The sequence below is a fragment of the Pimephales promelas genome, chromosome 14 (genome assembly GCF_988280905.1).
Source record: "Pimephales promelas chromosome 14, fPimPro1.hap1.1, whole genome shotgun sequence".
NCBI lineage: Eukaryota > Metazoa > Chordata > Actinopteri > Cypriniformes > Leuciscidae > Pimephales > Pimephales promelas.
Genome location: NC_142782.1, coordinates 2796794 through 2816086, shown reverse-complemented (window position 1 = coordinate 2816086; position 19293 = coordinate 2796794). Strand labels below are relative to the sequence as shown.

The following is a 19293-nucleotide window of genomic DNA, read 5'->3' as shown; positions in this document are numbered from 1 at the left end:
CATTTAGTCCTGACCCGCTTAGTGATGTGCTTTGAGACATGAGGTAGTTTAACGCCGTCTCTCGTAATGCTTTGCAGACTCTGCTGTCCTGGTTCATGTGCTTTAAAGGAGGCGTGGTTTTGAAGGGAGGGTGGTATCTTATGCTTTCAAAACTAGCTTGCTAGTCTAACATCGCTGAATTAATTAAAAAGTCATAAAAGCCATGTTGCTGTGTAAAATCACATTGACATTATTAAACTTGGAAGTATTTTTTGGGGAAAACCTCAAAAGTGTGAAAATGAGATACGACTCTGAATGTGAAATGTCTGACTTGTTTTTTTAGGATGAAAATTCATAATGATGACATCTCTCGAATCCGCAGAAACACACTGCTGTGCAGATCTTTGAAACGACTTCAAGCGGATCACCCAAGATCAGTGTTTCCAAACCCGTTTCATCTCAAAACCATCAGTGAGAATCAAGAAGCCCTTCATCAACACCGAACCGGAAATGTGATCATATGAACTCATACTGGATAACATTTAGCATCAGCAACACTATCATAACAGTCACTTTTGAACTGAAACAGACTTCCTCTCAAACTGAGCCACAGAATCTCATTTTATTTAGTTTGATAGGCAAAATCCTAATCTTTCCATGTACTGTACCCTCTGGTTGGGAATATCTTTTCATATCTGAAGCAATGTTTTTAAATGCCCGAGGTTGCCTCATGACTTCATGCAACTTAACAATTGTTTCCTGACAATTGGTGGATGTGTGGACTTCCTGTGCCTCATAACATTAGACTTTACTATTCATTCCAGTATATTTGCACAATGCATTAGCCAATAGCTGTATTGTGACCTAGTTTTGTGGAAACAGATGAACAGTTCTCTATGGTTTATGCCAGTACTGATGATGGACAGTGTGGGTTCCTGTCGCTTAAAGGAAGCCAGTGTGAAATCGGAAGCTGTGGCAGATGCTAAAAAAAATCCCCACTTTACCAAAATGTTAATTTATTGACGTCAGTGAACCCTGGGTGTGGTAAAGTAGTGATAAAAGAAACAATGCTCATCAATTTCTAATTAAATGTCCTTTAACGTGATTGAAAAATGAAAAGTCTTTCCAAACCTATATGACTTTATATCTTCTTCAGAACACAAAAGAAATTTTGTGTTTTCAGTGTTTTTTTGTTTTTGTCTGTACAAATCAATTAGGTCCAGTGTTGTTTTGGACCCCATTGGCTTTCATTGTTTAGACAAAAACGGTCACTATACTGGGGCGTTATAGGACCCACACAGACCACAGGGTGAGCGTCCCCTGCTGGTGTTACTAACACATCTTCCAGCAGCAACCTGGTTTTCTCAGAAGGTCTACTGACCAGGCTCAAGCTTCAGCAGACTGATCTCATGAAATGGGGTATGGATGACTCGCCAATTCATATTTCCATTTTTGGCGTGCTATCAACACGCATAATCGATTTTCAGCGTGTTTATGAACGCCGTTGACTTAACATTACATTACTGTATATATAAAAATTAGGGCTGTGCAAAAATTAATTCCGATTAATCGCATCCAAAATAAAAGTCTGTGTTTACATAATATATTTGTGTGTGCTGTATATAATTATTTTGTATATATAAATACATACACATGCATGTATATATTTAAGAAAATGTGTTATTCATATATACAATATTTATATTTATATAATATAGATTATGTATTTTTATATATATACAGAATTTAAGCACAAATAATTCTTAAATATATACATGCATGGATAGGTATTTATATATAAGAAATAATTATATACAGCACACACAAATATATTATGTAAACACAGACTTTTATTTTGGATGCGATTAATCGCAATTAACTTTTGCACAGCCCTAATAAAAATATGACCTACCCCGTCACTGGGGTTAATACCATTTATGAGTCTTCCCCTACCATCCTAGGAAAAAAAATATCGCCCCCCAGATGTAGATCTACATTTTGCTTCGTTTCGCTCGGACATTTAACGGCGTGTACAGACACGCGGATAGCTCAAAATGCGTATAGATAACACACCACTTGACTTGAAAGTGGCGTGTGTGTTTACACAAAAGTCATAATGTCATGTTGGCATTTTTAATGTTGATCAGTGAAAGTTGGTCACTCGAATTTGTCTATATACTATGCATATCTACAGTATACTGATATACCTACATACTAAATTACTCTATACCAGTAAAAACCAGTTACACTGTTTCTTGGCCACATTTCCATGATGTGAATCATGTCACTAGATGAGACTCTCATATGTGTACAAGGCTTCAGTGAATCACACATTTCATAATATTGGAACAGCAATAAACATATTTTGAATACTGGCTCAGGCTTGTATACAGGTTTCAACATGTGAAGCCACTATACACATAATCACAGGTTAATAATTCACACACACGGAGGAACGATCACGTACATCACGCGAGACGTGTTAAAGAGAGTCGGACGGGATATGGAGCAACTGGTGTATTGCGGAGATTAGGCAATTATCAGCCAGAGTCGGTTCACAAGGTGAGATCAGGGCATCACTTACTGCAATGTCTGGTTTCATCAGAACTCAACTTATGATACAGTATATTGATGTTCTCAGGGGCTCAAATATGATGTTTATATGGCCAAAAAGAATGTAATGTAATGTAAATCAATGAGATCTTTATAACAGACTATTGACGTAAAATGCATATAAATCAGTCGTCACACTGTAAAAAATATTTTCAAGATTTGTTATCACAACATATTTTCTTTTGTCAAATCAACTTTATACTAATTTATTTAGTTGAGATAACTTATTATTTTGAGTTTCTGATGATTAAATTAATCTCCTTCATTGTATTAACTCACTTTTTCCAGTTCAATCAACTTCAAATTTTAAGGCAACCCAGGTTACTTACTTTTTTAAGTTAAACCAACAATATTTTTTTACAGTGTAGTAATCACAACATGTTTTCTTTTGTCAAATCAACTTAAATAATTTATTTAGTTAAGATAACAAATAATTTTGAGTTTCTGATGATTAAATCATTCTCCTTCATTGTATTAACTCACTTTTTCCAGTTCAATGAACTTAAAATTTTAAGGCAACCAGGTTACTTATTTTTTTTTAAGTTAAACCAACAATATTTTTTTTTACAGTACATCATATGTCCCAATAGCGTCTTATTGAGATTATATTTAAATGCTTCGTTTTATTCTTCTTAGCAAAGGTCAGTATAATCAGTAAAGATTTCACAGGAAAATATGACCTGAAGGTGCGGACATTTTTTAAATTATTACTAAAATACCGTTTACTTGCTAGAAAAAAAGTCTAAACTATCAATCAGCCGACAGAAGGCATGTTGTAGATTATGTGCGACTGGTTTTACAGCAAAGTTTTGACCGTGTTGATAATTTATGTGGGAATTCATGTATTAAATATGATTTTGCAGGCTATATAGGGTTAATACGATTATTTTTTAAATATGATTTTTTAATTGTTATTAAAGTTCTTGCATGTTAGGAAGGCATTTAAAATGGAGGAAGAGAAATAAACATTACAATATTCAGTTTTAAAATTCAGTTTTGGCAACTGACGTCATAATATCCCATAATTATTGTTTACAAACTTATTTACTTTAACAGATACAGTATGTCATAAGTCTCATTGCTCTAGCTGGTGGCACGGTATTAAAACAACACACAAAAACATGATCAATATAGAAATATAAATACTACAACTTTATTCTAGCATGCCAGCAAAACCCCAGTGACCACTTAAATGATCACATCCAAACCATCAACTTCCCATTTACAGAGAAAACCACAGTTTCCGTTTCAAAAGCGTCAGGTTCACTAGTTTATAATCAGACTGCAATAACTGAGCTGTCGATATGTGACGAAATATTGCAGATAGTTTGCAATAACCCAAGTTCATTCAGAGTGTCTTTGGCCAAGAGTATATAAAGTACTGTGTTCTGAACAAATGCATCTGTCAGAATACATTGAAAAATGTTTACTCCATATTGCTTTTACACCAGTTTCATGGTGCTGGGACACGGATGTTCACAGTCGGGATTCATTCACCGATGATCTTCATTCTGTTCCGGGTTTAAATAAGTTGCACTGCACCGCTGGCCACTAGAGGCGCTATAATACGGTAACGCATCAAGTGCTGCGAACCTTCTTCCAAGTCCACAACGTACTCCCTGAAAGAGACAATAGCAGAGAAATACTGTTATGAGTTCATATTTATATTGCTTTACGATCCCAACCAGCTCATTAAAACGAAAGAAATGCTGCCCCCTATAGGAGAACACGTCATGTTGAGAAGAAAATCATGAACCAAAAGGATTTCAAAGCCATTTTATAATTCATAATCATTCAGTTCTGTGTTTGGTTATGAGACAGAAGCTCTGATCCAAAAACATTTTACCGTTGCAAAATCTGCATTGGGAAAACTTTCGCTCTCAAGCGAATGAATTTCGATTAAAATGACTGGATTTTGTGCAACGGTAAAATGTTTGTGGATCAGAGCTTTTGTCTCGAAACCAAACACAGAACTTAATGATAAGAAAAAGCTTTAAAAAAACTGGTTTCTGTGTGAATATCTGTCTGAGCTAAATCTAAATTTAGCTAATGTGACCATAATTTAACTAGGCTATAACCACATTATTGGATTATCAGACTAATGGTCAATCAATATGGGTTTTTTAATGGATGGATCCCTAAAATTTTACCTTTGAAATATCGTTGCTGTCAGACAAAAACCTTGAAATGTCCAATAGTATTTATGTCCAAAAAGGAAAAGTGTGATCATCAACTTTATAGTTGGTTGAAGTTTACTGTAGCTATGCGAGCACTGTCACATGGCCAAAAACTCAAGTTATAAAGGATGAAGTGCTTCACACATGCTATTTAAGATTTGTTATCGATTCACAGCTTATACTAAGACTTAAATACATCAAATTTCAGCCTTGTGACACTCATGTGTCTTGAGTAGAGAAAACGATGTACTTCTTTAAACAAACAGTTCTTTATTCAACTTTAAAATGTGTGCAGCTTAATATCATTCAGATAGAGGTGGGCGGAGTTATGAGGTTTGACTGACAGTTTGAGGAGCCAATGGAGATACAAGGTTTAGTCAGAAGCTCTTTTTAATGTTTTATTTGGTTAAATATTTGCAAAACCCACAGACAGAGGTAAAGGGTGACCAATAGTAATGATTTATGTCGAAAATAATTCTGCCTGTTAGCAATGATATTTGGGTAACACCCTTTTTGCAAACGGAAATGAAACCTCATGGACTCATTTGGCAAGACCACGGGTAGCAACCACACAAAATACACCAAAATCATGTCAAGACTTGCATAAATACAGAACAAGTATTTAATTTAAGTTTAAAGAGGTTCGATCTGTAACCTTCCAACAAATATAAATAACTTGCATTGTTGCAGAGGACCTTTTCTGCCCTTTTACAAATATAAATACTGTTCGTTTTCTCACACAAACCGCTCGTTTCGTGTCTTAGGCCATCAATGTGTACTTACATTTATGAGTCATTAAATCATGTTTAATTTGGACTTCTCTGTGCATGCTCTTTGAGGTGGTGACCATAGACCTCTATTATATGACTGATAGAGTCAAACGGTTTGACCTAAAAATATCAAAATTGAAACTACTGTGAAAACAAAGACACCTACATCTTGGATGTCCTTGAGGTGAGCCAAAACATATCAAAAATTAATTTCAAAGTGAACTATCCCTTTAAGTTGTGAATGGACTGTGTGTTTGGCATGCTTTTTTTGATAAAAAATTGCATACTTCACCTCCAATTGTCATGGTAAGGACAACATTATTGTTTTCTAGTCTTGGAACCTACTTTATTGGACTCCTTGACCACAAAAATGCACACGTTGATACCAAATATGTCATTATAGCTATAACAGAAGCAAAGATATGGGCCTCTCAAGTATGATTGGTGGCCATTTTAAAAAACAAAATGTGATCTCACTTGTGTCTTAGGATAAATTTATTTCTATGGCCATAAAGTCGCTTAACCTCTCTACTAAAAGTCTTGAATTGTTTTTGGGCTCTACTAGAACAGGTTTTCATCCTTGAATTTTTAAAACCCATTATTTTCCACCATTGTTGCGGCTCCTCTCTTCCCAGTCTGTCAGTAACGCTCCGTTTACTTCCTGTCTCTATGAAGCCCCTCCTTCTGAAAAGCACACTGTGCCCTGATTGGTCAACAAGCAGTGAGTTGTGATTGGTCAGCCTGTTCTCATCCTTTAACGTCATATAGAACGCTATATGACAAAACGGCGCTATACTATGCACATGGCACCCTTTATCGTTAATATAACACGCGAACCCAAGACGTTATAAATCCTTTAGCGTGAATGACACACACACCCTACCCCACACCAAAACTTAACGATAACGGGTGCCATGTGCGTAGTATAGCGCCATTTTGTCATATAGCGTTCTACATGACGTTAAAGGATGAGAATGCGTTGGATTGGTTGAGCGCTTCGAGTGTGTTTTTTTGGAATTGTCCCGCTCCTTCCCATAACCACCAGTTTAACACACTACTAACTAACTCAACCAGGCCCCGTCCCTTAATTCTGCGTATTAATTATTATAATGAGCAATATACTGTGGTGACGTGTTTGTTCCCGGAAGAAACTCAAGACTACAATGGAGGCGTTTCAGTTCAGAAACACTGACACTCATATAGAGAAGAACTGGAACGTCGCAGAGCTTTTTCATTCTCAAACAGCAAAGAAAGATGAACATGGAAAAAAGGGTAACACTTTACAATAAGGTTCATTAGTTAACTGCATTAAGTAACATTAACTAAGAATGAACAATACTTCTACAGCATTTGTTAATGTTAATTTCAACACTAATACTTTATTAAAATCTTGTTAACATTAGTTAATGCACTGTGAACCAACATGAACAAACAATGAACAGCTGGATTTGTATTAACTAACGGTAACAAAGTTGAACAAAAACAGTAACAAATGTATTGCTCATGGTTAGTTCATGTTAGTTAATACATCAACTAATGTTTTTATAAATGAACCTTATTGTAAAGTGTTACCAAAAAAAGCATAATAGTCATCTTCAATGCTTATTCACTGATCCTTATGAAAGACTGAGGCTGCTTTTACATTTGGCCAAAATGAAGTATCTTAAAAGCATAAATGAAGAGTTCAGATGCAAAAGCCTCTAAGTGCCATTTGAAATTTTCTTCTTTAATGATGATTTTTATCAAACTTGTATATTTAAGTTCAGTGATTTCACTTAAATGGCAATGATAATTACCTATTAATTGTTATTTAAGTGAAATTACTGAACTTAAATGTACAAGTTTGATAAAAATCATCATTAAAGAAGAAAATTTCAAATGGCATTTAGAGGATTTTGCATCTGAACTCTTCAATTGTGTTGTCTTTTTTGGACTAGAAGAGTGTGTACCATGCAGAATGTAAATGCTGTGGTTAATACCTCTGCTCATCCGTCTCCGGCTCCACCAGGATATTCTCCTGCCTCTCTTTCACTCTCAGGAACACGAACGAGTCGAGACACGGCTCAGGAACTTCACACACAAACACCAATGAATCAATCACTGCCACTGACAAACATCTGCAATTACTCCAATACAGCTTCCACTATAACCAATCCAACAGTGGAGATTCAAAATGTTGTCTTTTCTGCTCACCAAGGCTGCGTTTATTTGATCAAAAATACAGTAGAAACACTAATTTAATTTAAAAATCCCATATTTGCTGATTTGCTGCTCAAGAAATATTCCTGATTATTATCTATGTTGAAAACAGTTGAGCTGCTTCATAATTTGTAATTTGATGAATAGAAATCTCAGCATTTTTTGGTAACAACTTAAAAGTAAGCACATTCACACTGATTTGTACGGAGGCGTATTGCATTCACTTGAAGAAAAAAAATCTACTCTGTTTTTCTGAATTAACGAGTTAATTTTTCATGAGAAAATTTATTTTTGCTGTTTTTCTGAATTAACTCATTAATTCAGAAAAACAGAGCAAAAAAAAAAAAAATTCCATTAAAAATTAACTCATTAATTCAGAAAAACAGAGCAAAATTTTTTTTCTCATGAAAAATTAACTCGTTAATTCAGAAAAACAGAGCAAAAAAATTTTTTCTCATGAAAAATTAACTCATTAATTCAGAAAAACAGAGCAAAATTTTTTTTTCTCATGAAAAACTAACTCGTTAATTCAGAAAAACAGAGCAAATTTTTTTTTCTCATGAACAATTAACTCATTAATTCAGAAAAACGGAGCAAAATTTTTTTTCTCATGAAAAATTAACTCGTTAATTCAGAAAAACAGAGTAGATTTTTTTTCTTCAAGTGAATGCAATACGCCTCCGTAGATTTGTCCTTGCTGAAGATAAGTATTAATTACTTTAAAAAAAATCTTATTGACCCTAAACTTCTGAACAGTATTGCATATGCTTTGCGGATCATTGTTGTTTACACACCATGCACATCAGGATTTTTTTTTTTTTTAAGTTAACTGCATAAATATGTGCACACCTTCAACATACTCTGGCCTGTTAAATTTACTCAATTTAGATCATCATCATCATCATCATCTAGTTGTAACATTTATACAACTGACTTTGGCCGAGGAAACCTGATTTTTCACAGTAAAACATAATTCAAATAAATTACCCCAAATGAATTGCAATTATAAAATCAAGTGAAATTATTTTAAAATTATTTAAAATGATTACTTATTATTTTATTTTTTAATGATTACTTGATTTTTAATTATTTTAAAATGATTTTTAATGATTACTAGTCCAGTATTTTCTGGCTAGTAAAACTCAATAACTGAAAAATGCAGTATTAAATTTACATTTTAAAGCAACACCATGTTACTTTTCCTCTGCGGTCGCCCTACAGGTTGGAAGTGGAATTGTCCATTAACGCTGTTGTAAATAATTTAGCCTAGCGCATCCTACTGTCACACGCGCGCTCGTTGTTTATCCGGCGCCGGCTTTGGAATGAACGATGTCCACAGACGAGGTAGAGTAAGTTGCATGATTTCATGAAAGTATGATGTATTGCAACATCAGAAACGAAGAAAAACTAAATAATGACTATTGTAACGCTTGACGTAAAGCAAGTCAAATTTGTAGTTCTCTCATTGTGTCTCATTAGAACTACAGAAACGCGACTCAGCTTACATAGCGTGGTTATTAGAGCCCGACCGATAAAGGATTTTGAAGTCTGATACCGATACAAATATTTATTGGTTTTAAAATCCGATATTACGATATGTCGGCCGATAATTTTAAAAAAAAATTATTTTTTCAGAATAACATTGCCGTAACTGTCACGCGCTATTAAAGAAATTCTTCAGTCACCTCGTCTAAAGTTAAAAGGACTACACTGTAACAACATAACGTAACTATTACTAGCTAATTCCGCTTCACTCTCGGCTTATTTAACAGCAACAAAACTGGACATGATGGTCACAAATTTTTTTTGAGTTAAGAGAACTGATGGGGATGTTCTTTTAATTGTTATTCAAGCAATGTATGTCTCGTGACCAACTCAACGAGTGTTGCCAACAGGGACGGTGTAGAGTGCCCTCTGGTGGACAAACTATACAACTCCAACACTCATGATTACTATACATGAAACTATACAACTCCAACACTCATGATTACTATACATGAAACTATACAACTCCAACACTCATGGTTCAAGCGTGTTTCCTCCGTTTTTTTGTTTTGTTTTTAAAATATTCTTTTATCAGCCATTATAACTGCCGATACCGATAGTTTGGAAAATGCCTAATATCGTCCGATAATATCGGCCTGGCTCTAGTGGTGATAGCAGATACAGGATCCAGAAGTGCCTTTCACCCCGTTACAACTTGATGAACAGCTGAAACCATTTTGGAAACATTATTTTAAGGGAAAAAACCTTACTTAGTGTTGCTTTAAAACATTAACTCTTTCCCCACCAGTGTTTAAAAAAAAAATATGGCCATAAAGCTTATTAAGTGGCCAGGTGTACAGCATTGAAAGCAACGAGCAGTTTCTCACCGGCCTTCAGCATGTCAATGCTCTGCAGGTTTGGAGGCATGTGTTTCAGAGCCACGGCTTGGAGATAAACCTCGGTGTTGGCCAGATACCTATACAAACAACACAGGCGTTCTGGGAATTATAGGACAAACACAGTGGCGAAAATCACACACAACATTATATTCTTCAAGACCAGTTAAACTCCATGGACAGCATCTGTTAGTGCTAAACCAGATAGAAAGGATTCAGAGCTCACTCACTCTTTCGCAAAGGCAAACTCTTCAGGAGAGAGAAACGAAGGATCTCCATCCGCACGCGACTTTTCTTTCTCCAATACATGAGGGAAAAACTTCTCTATCTGCAGATGAGACAACAATCATATGTATATACAAGTACGGAAATGCAGAATCCAGTCATAAAAACAATCCATACTGCATTGTGTGGAATCTCACGGGTTTTGGGAAACTTTGGATGAGTGGATCAAAATTTTAGATGAGAGTTTCACTATAGAGGATCACAGTCCCGCTCACAGCCCGAGAGAGCGCTGGTGCCGGAAGTAAATTTCCCATTCATTTCTCCCATTGACATTTTGTAAAATCCGCATCTAAAGAGTTTTAGAGCATTTCTGGGGATAACCAGCTACGGCTGAACTCATAAGCACACAACATATCATTTCAAGTGAAAAAAACGAAGAGAAAATCCAAAAAAAGTCAAAGGTACAAGAAGCCTGTGTGCGTATTTTCATTTCCAAGCAAAGAAACTACTCATCCCATAAAGCACCGCGCCTCACTAAAGTTGACTAAAGCAACAACCACGAAACAGCCTTTTGAGTGACTTCCAAATCTGACGAAGGCTCCTTTTCCTCGATTTACTGAAACTTATGTAAAAGCATAGACTGTAAAAAAGATGGACGACACCCCTCAGATGTGACGTGCATGCGTGCTCCCGAGCCTCTCTATCCAGTCTCTATACAATCAACCATGCGACCAATGGCACTTCAGCTGATGACATGGAGTCTGATAACCCCCCAAAACGTCCAACACAGACTCCAACACAAACTCCACATAAATATAAAAACAAAAAAGTTTTATCTGCTGAAGCTCGTCAGGCAAAACGTGAATCTGATCGACTCCGGATGAAAACGCGGATCAACATAGTAAACTCAAGTGAAACAGCAAGGTAAACTACATGAAACATGACATGAATACAAAAGAATGCTCCAGGAGAACAAAAAGTCGGTGCTTTAGGATGCAACTTATTTTATTTACTAGATCCCCTGACTAACATCACTCATCTATCATATTGTTTATAATACACAGACACGTTCAGTACAGTAATGTTACTTCCTACGATCTTACTGATACACTGAAACTGTTCAGTTTAGTTCACTAGCCGTTTTCGTTATCATATTATACATTCACCTGTGTTGACATTGCTGATTGTGAAAGATACACGAATAGTCAGTGAAATGGCTTATGCTATATATGAAGAGTTCAGATGCAAAATCCTCTAAATGCCATTTGAAATTTTCTTCTAAAATGACCATTTTTATCAAGCTTGTATATTTAAGTTCAGTAATTTCACTTAAATGACAATTAATAGGTAATGTTCATTGCCATTTAAGTGAAATCACTGAACTTAAATATACAAGCTTGATAAAAATGATAATTTTAGAAGAAAATTTCAAATGGCACTTAGAGGCTTTTGCATCTGAACTCTTCATATATCATCACATGTCGGCTAAATGCAGTTTATTGTAACATTATGATCATGGTACGAGCACAGAGCATTAGTTCAACGTCAAGCTGATAAAAGTAAGCTATTATTGTACCTGCAGTGGGAGTTTACATGAGTTTCCAGCATGTTGTGTGATTATTTCCCCGTTGCGTTGAAAGTCTCCGTGTGGCCGGTAGTGACTGCTCGCTCTTGAGATCTAGCACGCACACGAGCGCTCGTGTTGCATTCTAAAACATCACCACTAGAGGCCGCTAAAAATCGCATACAGCACCTTTAACTTAGAAGGCGGGGCTTATTTCACCACTTTGCGCATCTCATTCACAGTGATACGAATGCACCGTCTGTTTCTATCTAAAGTGTTTGCTTCTGGGCTGGTAACTGAAAGGTTCTGGGCTCAAACCCTTCAGCTCTTTAACTATCACTACTGTATGCTTGAGCGAGAGGTTACTCCTGAGATGTATGTATAATACGTTTATAATAAGTCATTTAGAATAAATGCAACAGATAAACGGCTGACTCTGAAGTAACAGGATACCTTCTGGAGCCTTGAGCGCAGAAAGCTGCTCAGAACGAAGCGGATGCGATCGATCTCCATGCGATGGACACTGGCTTTCACATCACCTTTCCTCACCCTCTGGAGGTTTTCCTCCTGCATACACAAGTATAAAGGCTACATTTCATGCTATACTTCATCTAAAACTATTTTAAAGGTTCAGTAGGTGATTTCTGAGAAGCACTGTTCACATGTGAAATCAACTCAAAATGCACAAACACACAATGCAAGAGCTTCAGTCTCTGCAGCACTGGAAAGCTTTCTAATATTAACGCGAGTCCTAAAGCTCTTGCCTGATCATTAGTACAAATTGTACAATTAAAATTAAAAACACTAAAAATAAATCTTTTAATTAATTTACTCTACTTTTTTTTTTTACTCTACTACTTGTTTCTGTCTCAGCCATCTCTCTTTTTAGTCTTTCTTCAAATCTCCCTCTTGCACACACTCTTTCTCCTCCCCCATCATTGGTGAACACGCCCCCTGCTGCTGATTGGCTCTCTCTCTTCCCCCATCATGAGTGAACACGCCCCCTGCAGCTGATTGGCTCTCTCCTCTCCCATCATGAGTGAACACGCCCCCTACTGCTGATTGCTTTCTCTCCTCCCCCATCATGATTGAACACGCCCCCTGCAGCTGATTGGCTCACTCTCCTCCCCCATCATGAGTAAACACTCCCCCTACAGCTGATTGGCTACAAGTCTGTTTTGCTGCTCGGTCAGATCCACTTTCAACAGCGCTGTTCAGAAATCGCTTACTGCACCTTTAAAATTCTATTAAATAATTGCTATTACACAACTGTGTTATGTACTCATGTTTTTTAATTCAAGTGGAAAATATTTTTAAGTGAAGTTACTAAAAGCTAAGAAGTAAGTACATTTTTTGAAAATGGTTGGTTACCAGCACACATTTTCCTTCCCCTTTAATCTAAAAGCTTAATGTTAAAAAAGAAAAAAAAAGTTATTTTGTATACAAATGTTATTTGTCAACTACCTAAATATATCAGAATGTTTCACTAAACACTGAACACGGATGAATTACCATGTGTGTGAGCTGCTCCATCACACACTCCACCAACTCGGACTTGTTTTCCAACAGTTCTGGAGAAAACTTCTCATTAAGCCAAGCCTGAAACACAGGAGAACGATCGACACACATTAGAAAACCCTATTCCAGAATGCACACGTCTCATAGAGCTGCACGATTAATCGGTAAAAGACTGCGATCTCGATGCAAACACCTACGGGATCTCATTCCTAAACAATTCGGGTTGAAAACTTTTGAATTTGAAGGTCAGGGTAAATTGTACTTAATTTGTCCTCCGGGAAACATGTATCTACTGTTACTTCCGAAGGGCATTACTAAATGAAAAAAATATTATTAAAGACATTTAAACAATGTGTTTTCATCAGTGAATGTGTGAACCTTTTTTAATAGTGGTTTCATTTTTTCTTTTCTTTTTTAATAGTTAGTTCTATAAATTCAGCATTTTTTTTCTTTCGAACTATATGAAAATATTTTATGTAAAATATCTTATTCAGGAAAGTACTAAATAAAAATATAACATGCATTTTATATGATGCCTCTAATTTAGTTTAAAATACTCACATTTTCACAGATTCTGCAAGAGGTGTGTACATTCTTAAGCAGCGCTGTATGAAATAACTTCACAAAAAGCCTTTTTATCCACACAGTATCATTATTTCTGTTACAAATATTCATATTATCAGAGAAGAACTGGGATGATAGCTTACACTTCAGATATAAACACTGATGTCTACGGAAGCTATAGTAACGTGCAAGCGATAGAAAGTAACGTCGGTTCAAATTAAAATTGTATTGATTACATTATTACACCAGTAGATGGCGATATGTGACTCTTAAAAATGTATTTGTCATCAAATCATTTATTCAAGAGATTCAATGATTCATCCAGTAATAAAAATAAGAGCAGTCTTTATGATTGAGTCATTGAATCATTCATTCAATCCATTTTTTTAAATAATTAATTGTAAATAAGTAATTTTTTTTTTAAAATAGACTGCAGCTATTCAAATTTTGCCAGAACCTCTAGTATAACATGGCTATTCAGAACATGGATCTCCATTTAAAAATAAAATTAAAAAAATAGTTAGTTTATCCAGAAAAATACTCAAGAATACATTAAAACGGCCTGCATCTCATATTCATTAATTTTTAAAATGGTTTATTCCCATAATGTGCAGCACTCTTTAAACAATATGTTTCTATACACTTAAACAATACATTTTTATCGAAATTTAAGCGCGCCGAAATTAATCCATGTTTTCCAAAAAAATTCTGGTGTTAATTCCTAAATGATTAAAATAAGTTTTGTGTAGACAAAAAAAAAAATATATGTGCACAAATATGTGTCAACATAAGAATTTCATTCTACAGGTTTTTCCTCCAATTGTTCAAAATAATCCCAGGATGCACCTGATAAAATTTTTGGTCACTAAATAGCCCAACTAATTTCCTTTTGTGTCATTTCATAAATGTGTTTAATGTGCTTTTATTATTATTTTACACTACATATCTATATATCATTATATTTTTATTATTTTATTACAAACTTATATCAACAGCTAGACATTCTTAAATCAAGACACATTTACTTATGCTTAAAGGTGCGATTTCTGTTGAAAATCGATCAGACCGAGCACCAAAATATGCAGCCAATCAGCATGAAGGGGCGTGTCCACAATTGAGGTGGAGGTGCCTGTTCTGCATAGCACGTTAGTGAATTTAGGGGCGAGGCTATCAAGATCAAAAAGGGGTGTGATCCTTTTCGGTAGGGGCGTGTTTGTTTCTCAGTTTCTCAGAAATCGCTTAATGCACCTTTAAAAATTAAAAAAATCTATAAGTGGGTTTAGAAAAATAAGGAAAACGAAACTTTTTGACTAGTTTACTTTTTTAAGCATGCATTTTTCAGTGGTATACAATACTTTTTGTTCTGTTCTGACTCGTTCTGCTTCTGAAGTTAATGTATCTTGATTTAAGAATGTTAGTACTACAACAAGACAAAAATACAGAGTAAGAACATCACTGTTTTGCAGTGTGAGCATGCATGAAAACACATTTCATGGTGTGTGTGTGTGTTATTGTGCGAGCTGTCTGACCTCCTCCAGTTTGGCGATGAGCTCTGCTGGGGTCAACACGTCCTCCTGGCTCTCCTCTCCTCCACTGAGATCACTGGCGTCTGACATTGTAACTGTAACACTGTAACAATCCAACAACACTCAATGTAAAGTGCAGGAGTTTCGGCCAGAGCACGTTTAGGTCTGTCGTCAGAGAATCAGCGTTCCGGAAAATCAAACTTCAGTGCGAAAAACAGCGAAATGAAATCCCAAACTTTCAGCTGTTTACATCCTCATGCGCGATCATTGCGGAAACTTCTCATAGGGAATTTCGCGCCAAAAAACAACAAAATGACGCAGCGATGATGTCACCGCGTCCTCAAGCTGGTTGAAGTGGCGCAGGTCTGCGCATTGCGCCCCAAAAATAAAGCTCACGTGCCTGTCGTTTTGTGTCAAATGTTCTTTTTCTTTCTAGCTCTATAGTTTATATGTTTTATAGTTAACAATAAAATAATTACAGTTCTTAATCGAAGAGATTGTGAAAATTCATATTTTGTGAAATCTGACAAGGTGCATTACTAGGCTACTATTATAAGAGACTGTTTTCCATTTCTTTGTGACAGTGATGTTCATATCCTGATATTTTTCTCCAGTGCCACATGCTGCTATATTACTGGTAGCCTATTTTATTAGGAAATCTTGCATCAGTCATATTCAACAATCTGTAATGTGGACACTTTATTTAAGGTCACTGCGCATAATTGTGTGTGTATATAAGATGATTGTGAATCAGATTCCTATATGTATGTGTATTTTTTTACATTTTATATGTTTTATATGGTGACTGTAACTTTCAGTCAGTTTTGAGTGATTTTTGTCGGTTACTTAGCCTATTGTTGTTTCATAAATAATAATACAAATATATATTTTTAATATGTTGTTTTTCTGAATTAACCAATTTCGAGCTTTTCAGATCAAAATAAAATATTTTTTCCTGTCTTTTTTCCAGAACGCTTGTCGTCCCGAGCGCTAGATGTCAGCATTGCGCTTTTATTTGCGTAGACGCGCAGCGGCTGTGGCGCATGCGCAGTGTTTCAGTCAGTGAGCGCGCAGCATATACATAATAAAAGGCTTTATTATGTATATCTATGAATGCCGTGTGTACTAGACAGCTGTTGCTGCTAAAGACACAAACAACGTCATAAATATTCTCAACTAATACAATGCAAACACTAGGAATGTCAGGCTTTACATAAGAATTTCCTGATCTCATCAGCTTCTCTAGATAAAAGCACTTTTCAGAAGCGTACTGTGATCATGTCAACACAGCACAATAAAACTGTAGTATCTGATCTAGGATCAGTCTTTGACTGAACTCTATTGTGAAAACTGTGATAAAGCAACCGCATATGTAAACGTTAGTATTGCGCTTTGATTGCACCTGGGTACAACTTTAACTGCATTTAGATAATCACATCACATAGTTAAAAATAATGAAAATTTTATTAAGTATGAAAAAAATGGGGAAAGTGGACTTTTTTTTACTAATAACTTTAAAGTGTATGTTAAGTGTTAGTTTTTTTATGACATTTTTTTTTATCTAGCCTAAAACGTTTTTTTTTTTTAACAAACTAATGGTCTATTGTGCATTAATGTACATACTGTACGTTTAATTATTAAATGTATTATTAAGTCAGTGTAATCGAGCAAATTTAGCTGTTAATGGGTCTAATGCAATTCTCAATAGTAAAAATAAAAATACACTTTTAGAAACTTGAAAAAACTGTCAGTAGCGGGATATCTAATAGAAGTTTTTAGCTTTAAATTGTTAAAGCTGTGACGCATGCGCAGTGTTTCAATTGGTGCACAAAGCGAGTATAAGCTGCGACGCATGCGCAGTGTGTCTGTGAGAAAGAATGGCGGCCAAACTCCTTTTGAGATCAGCGACCCGTGCTGTTGTTTACAGCCGTCGGCCTGTCCCAGTTCAAGCTGCCATAAGGAAACTGGCATCTGGAGGTACTGGTCCATCAATGGTTTTGTTTTGTGTGTGTGTGTGTTGGAACTGGATAGAGCTTAGATCGACAGTAAATCGGCCTTTTTGAGTTACTTGTAGTGCGTCACTGTCCCATCGCTTCAAATAAACATTCATCTTCTTTACAAAATATTTTTGTTATCAAATTCTCGCAACGACTTCATCGTTATTTCCTCATTACAGAGTTGTCAGTGAATTCCTACTGATGTCTAATCCTGTTAATCGCTGTCATCCTATTTAGTCTTAGTCGCCCTTGCAGGAAATAGATCAGGCTAGTTTGTAGAATAATAACAATAATAGCATGGGATGCAAGTGTGTGTGTGTGTGTGTGTGTGTGTGTGTGTGTGTGTGTGTGTGTGTGTTTGAGTGTATGTATTTGACTACATCTATAGTATTTATGTCCCTGTAAATCATTTCTTTCAAGTGGACTTAAATAGTTAAAATGTGTGTGTCTATATGTGGCTAAAATCATTTCAGTCACTTAAAGACTATAGTACTAGCAGAAATATAAATGTCTTTATGAGGGGCAGTAATAACTCTGTAATATTAATAGAATGTGATTTTGTGTTGTTCAGGCATTCCCACAGATGATGAGCAGGCCACCGGTCTGGAGAAGATCGTGTTGAAAGCTTCCAAGGAAGGATTGGCAAGTATCTTGTGTTTAGCGGTAAAATAAAGAGAGCTGTAATATGAGTTCAGGAGAACCAATGCTGCTTTTCTCCTCCAGGATCCATATAACATCTTAAAACCGAAGGAGTACGCAGGCTCCAAACAAGACCCTCATATCGTCCCCTCCATAACCAACAAGAGGATTGTTGGCTGTGTTTGTAAGTGAAATTAAAATACTGATTTCTGTTTAGACATTTTTCTAGACAAGTTCATCCTTATCTCACATTAATGAGTATTGAAACATGCTGCAATGCTTCTGGAGCTTTTTTAATGCATTTTTTTATGTGCATCTTGTGTTTTCTTTTTTTTTTTTTTTACAAAATGCAATATCCCAAAATGTGCATTAAAAAAATAGGTGGATGGGAAGTGTAAAGCTGTTGTCAATTATGTATATTATTAGCACGAGCCATCATGATGATCTTCGGACAAGCCTAAATGCGCCTATCTGATTTATTTATTTCTTCCTTTTGTATTTGAAGGTGAAGAAGACAACACTGCAGTGGTTTGGTTTTGGTTGCATGAGGGTGAAGCCCAGCGCTGCCCATCCTGTGGCGCTCACTACAAACTCGTTCCACACGAGTTACCCCACTAAAACATGCACTGAACACTCCCATACTGACTCAAACACTATAGATGTGTGACTTGCGCACAATCTCCAAGAATAGAATTGCACTTTTTATAGGGACCTAGTTCTTTTTCTGTGGTTGCTTAACATTTAACTTCAAGAAACTGTCTTTGTGCAAATCTGAAATGTACAAGTCTGCATTGTTTTCCTACCTGGAATGTATGTTTCATTGTATTATGAGAAAGTTTGCCTACCCTATTGTTCACTGTGGCTCTGATACTTCCAAACTTTCCTCAAAAATACAATGCATTACCTGTTCTGTTACATGAATGAGCTGTTGCTTAAAAACGACGACTATAACGCAAGTTTGCACATTTTTGCAAGGTTGATAATGTCTACAGATGTCTTTACTTTTCAATGTTTAGACAAAGAAATTACATTCCCTACTGCGTGGGACTCAAACTACGTTCCATCTATTTTTAAAGTACTTAAAAATAATTGTCTGTGTTTATATATCTAAAATAAATGTGGTGTTTCAGCATTTATAATG

At 35.8% G+C, this 19293-nt stretch overlaps 2 protein-coding genes across 2 annotated transcripts; one reads left to right on the top strand and one right to left on the bottom strand.

Moving 5' to 3' along the window:
• Positions 1-3723: 3723 nt before the first annotated feature.
• Positions 3724-15829, bottom strand: gins4 (GINS complex subunit 4 (Sld5 homolog)). Its single transcript, XM_039674909.2, has 7 exons — positions 15520-15829; positions 13421-13507; positions 12362-12475; positions 10350-10447; positions 10111-10199; positions 7519-7609; positions 3724-4211 (listed from the first exon to the last, which is right to left on the bottom strand). Exons 1-7 carry the CDS (start codon positions 15604-15606, stop codon positions 4115-4117), a joined length of 663 nt encoding a protein of 220 aa, XP_039530843.1. The 5' UTR covers positions 15607-15829; the 3' UTR covers positions 3724-4114.
• Positions 15830-17342: 1513 nt separating this feature from the next.
• Positions 17343-19285, top strand: cox5bb (cytochrome c oxidase subunit 5Bb). Its single transcript, XM_039674910.2, has 4 exons — positions 17343-17493; positions 18085-18155; positions 18237-18336; positions 18658-19285. The coding sequence occupies exons 1-4, from the start codon at positions 17394-17396 to the stop codon at positions 18768-18770; spliced, it is 384 nt and encodes a 127-aa protein (XP_039530844.2). The 5' UTR covers positions 17343-17393; the 3' UTR covers positions 18771-19285.
• Positions 19286-19293: the final 8 nt, after the last annotated feature.

Excerpts from the sequence above, each read along its gene's own strand:
- gins4 (XM_039674909.2), bottom strand. The coding sequence starts at position 15,606 with ATGTCAGACGCCAGTGATCTCAGTGGAGGAGAGGAGAGCCAGGAGGAC. Across the intron at positions 12,476-13,420 it reads TGGAGCAGCTCACACACATG|GAGGAAAACCTCCAGAGGGT; the intron begins GTAATTCATCCG and ends TTGTGTATGCAG. Across the intron at positions 10,200-10,349 it reads GAGTTTGCCTTTGCGAAAGA|GTATCTGGCCAACACCGAGG; the intron begins GTGAGTGAGCTC and ends TTGTTTGTATAG.
- cox5bb (XM_039674910.2), top strand. The coding sequence starts at position 17,394 with ATGGCGGCCAAACTCCTTTTGAGATCAGCGACCCGTGCTGTTGTTTAC. Across the intron at positions 18,156-18,236 it reads AAGCTTCCAAGGAAGGATTG|GATCCATATAACATCTTAAA; the intron begins GCAAGTATCTTG and ends TTTCTCCTCCAG. Across the intron at positions 18,337-18,657 it reads GAGGATTGTTGGCTGTGTTT|GTGAAGAAGACAACACTGCA; the intron begins GTAAGTGAAATT and ends TTGTATTTGAAG.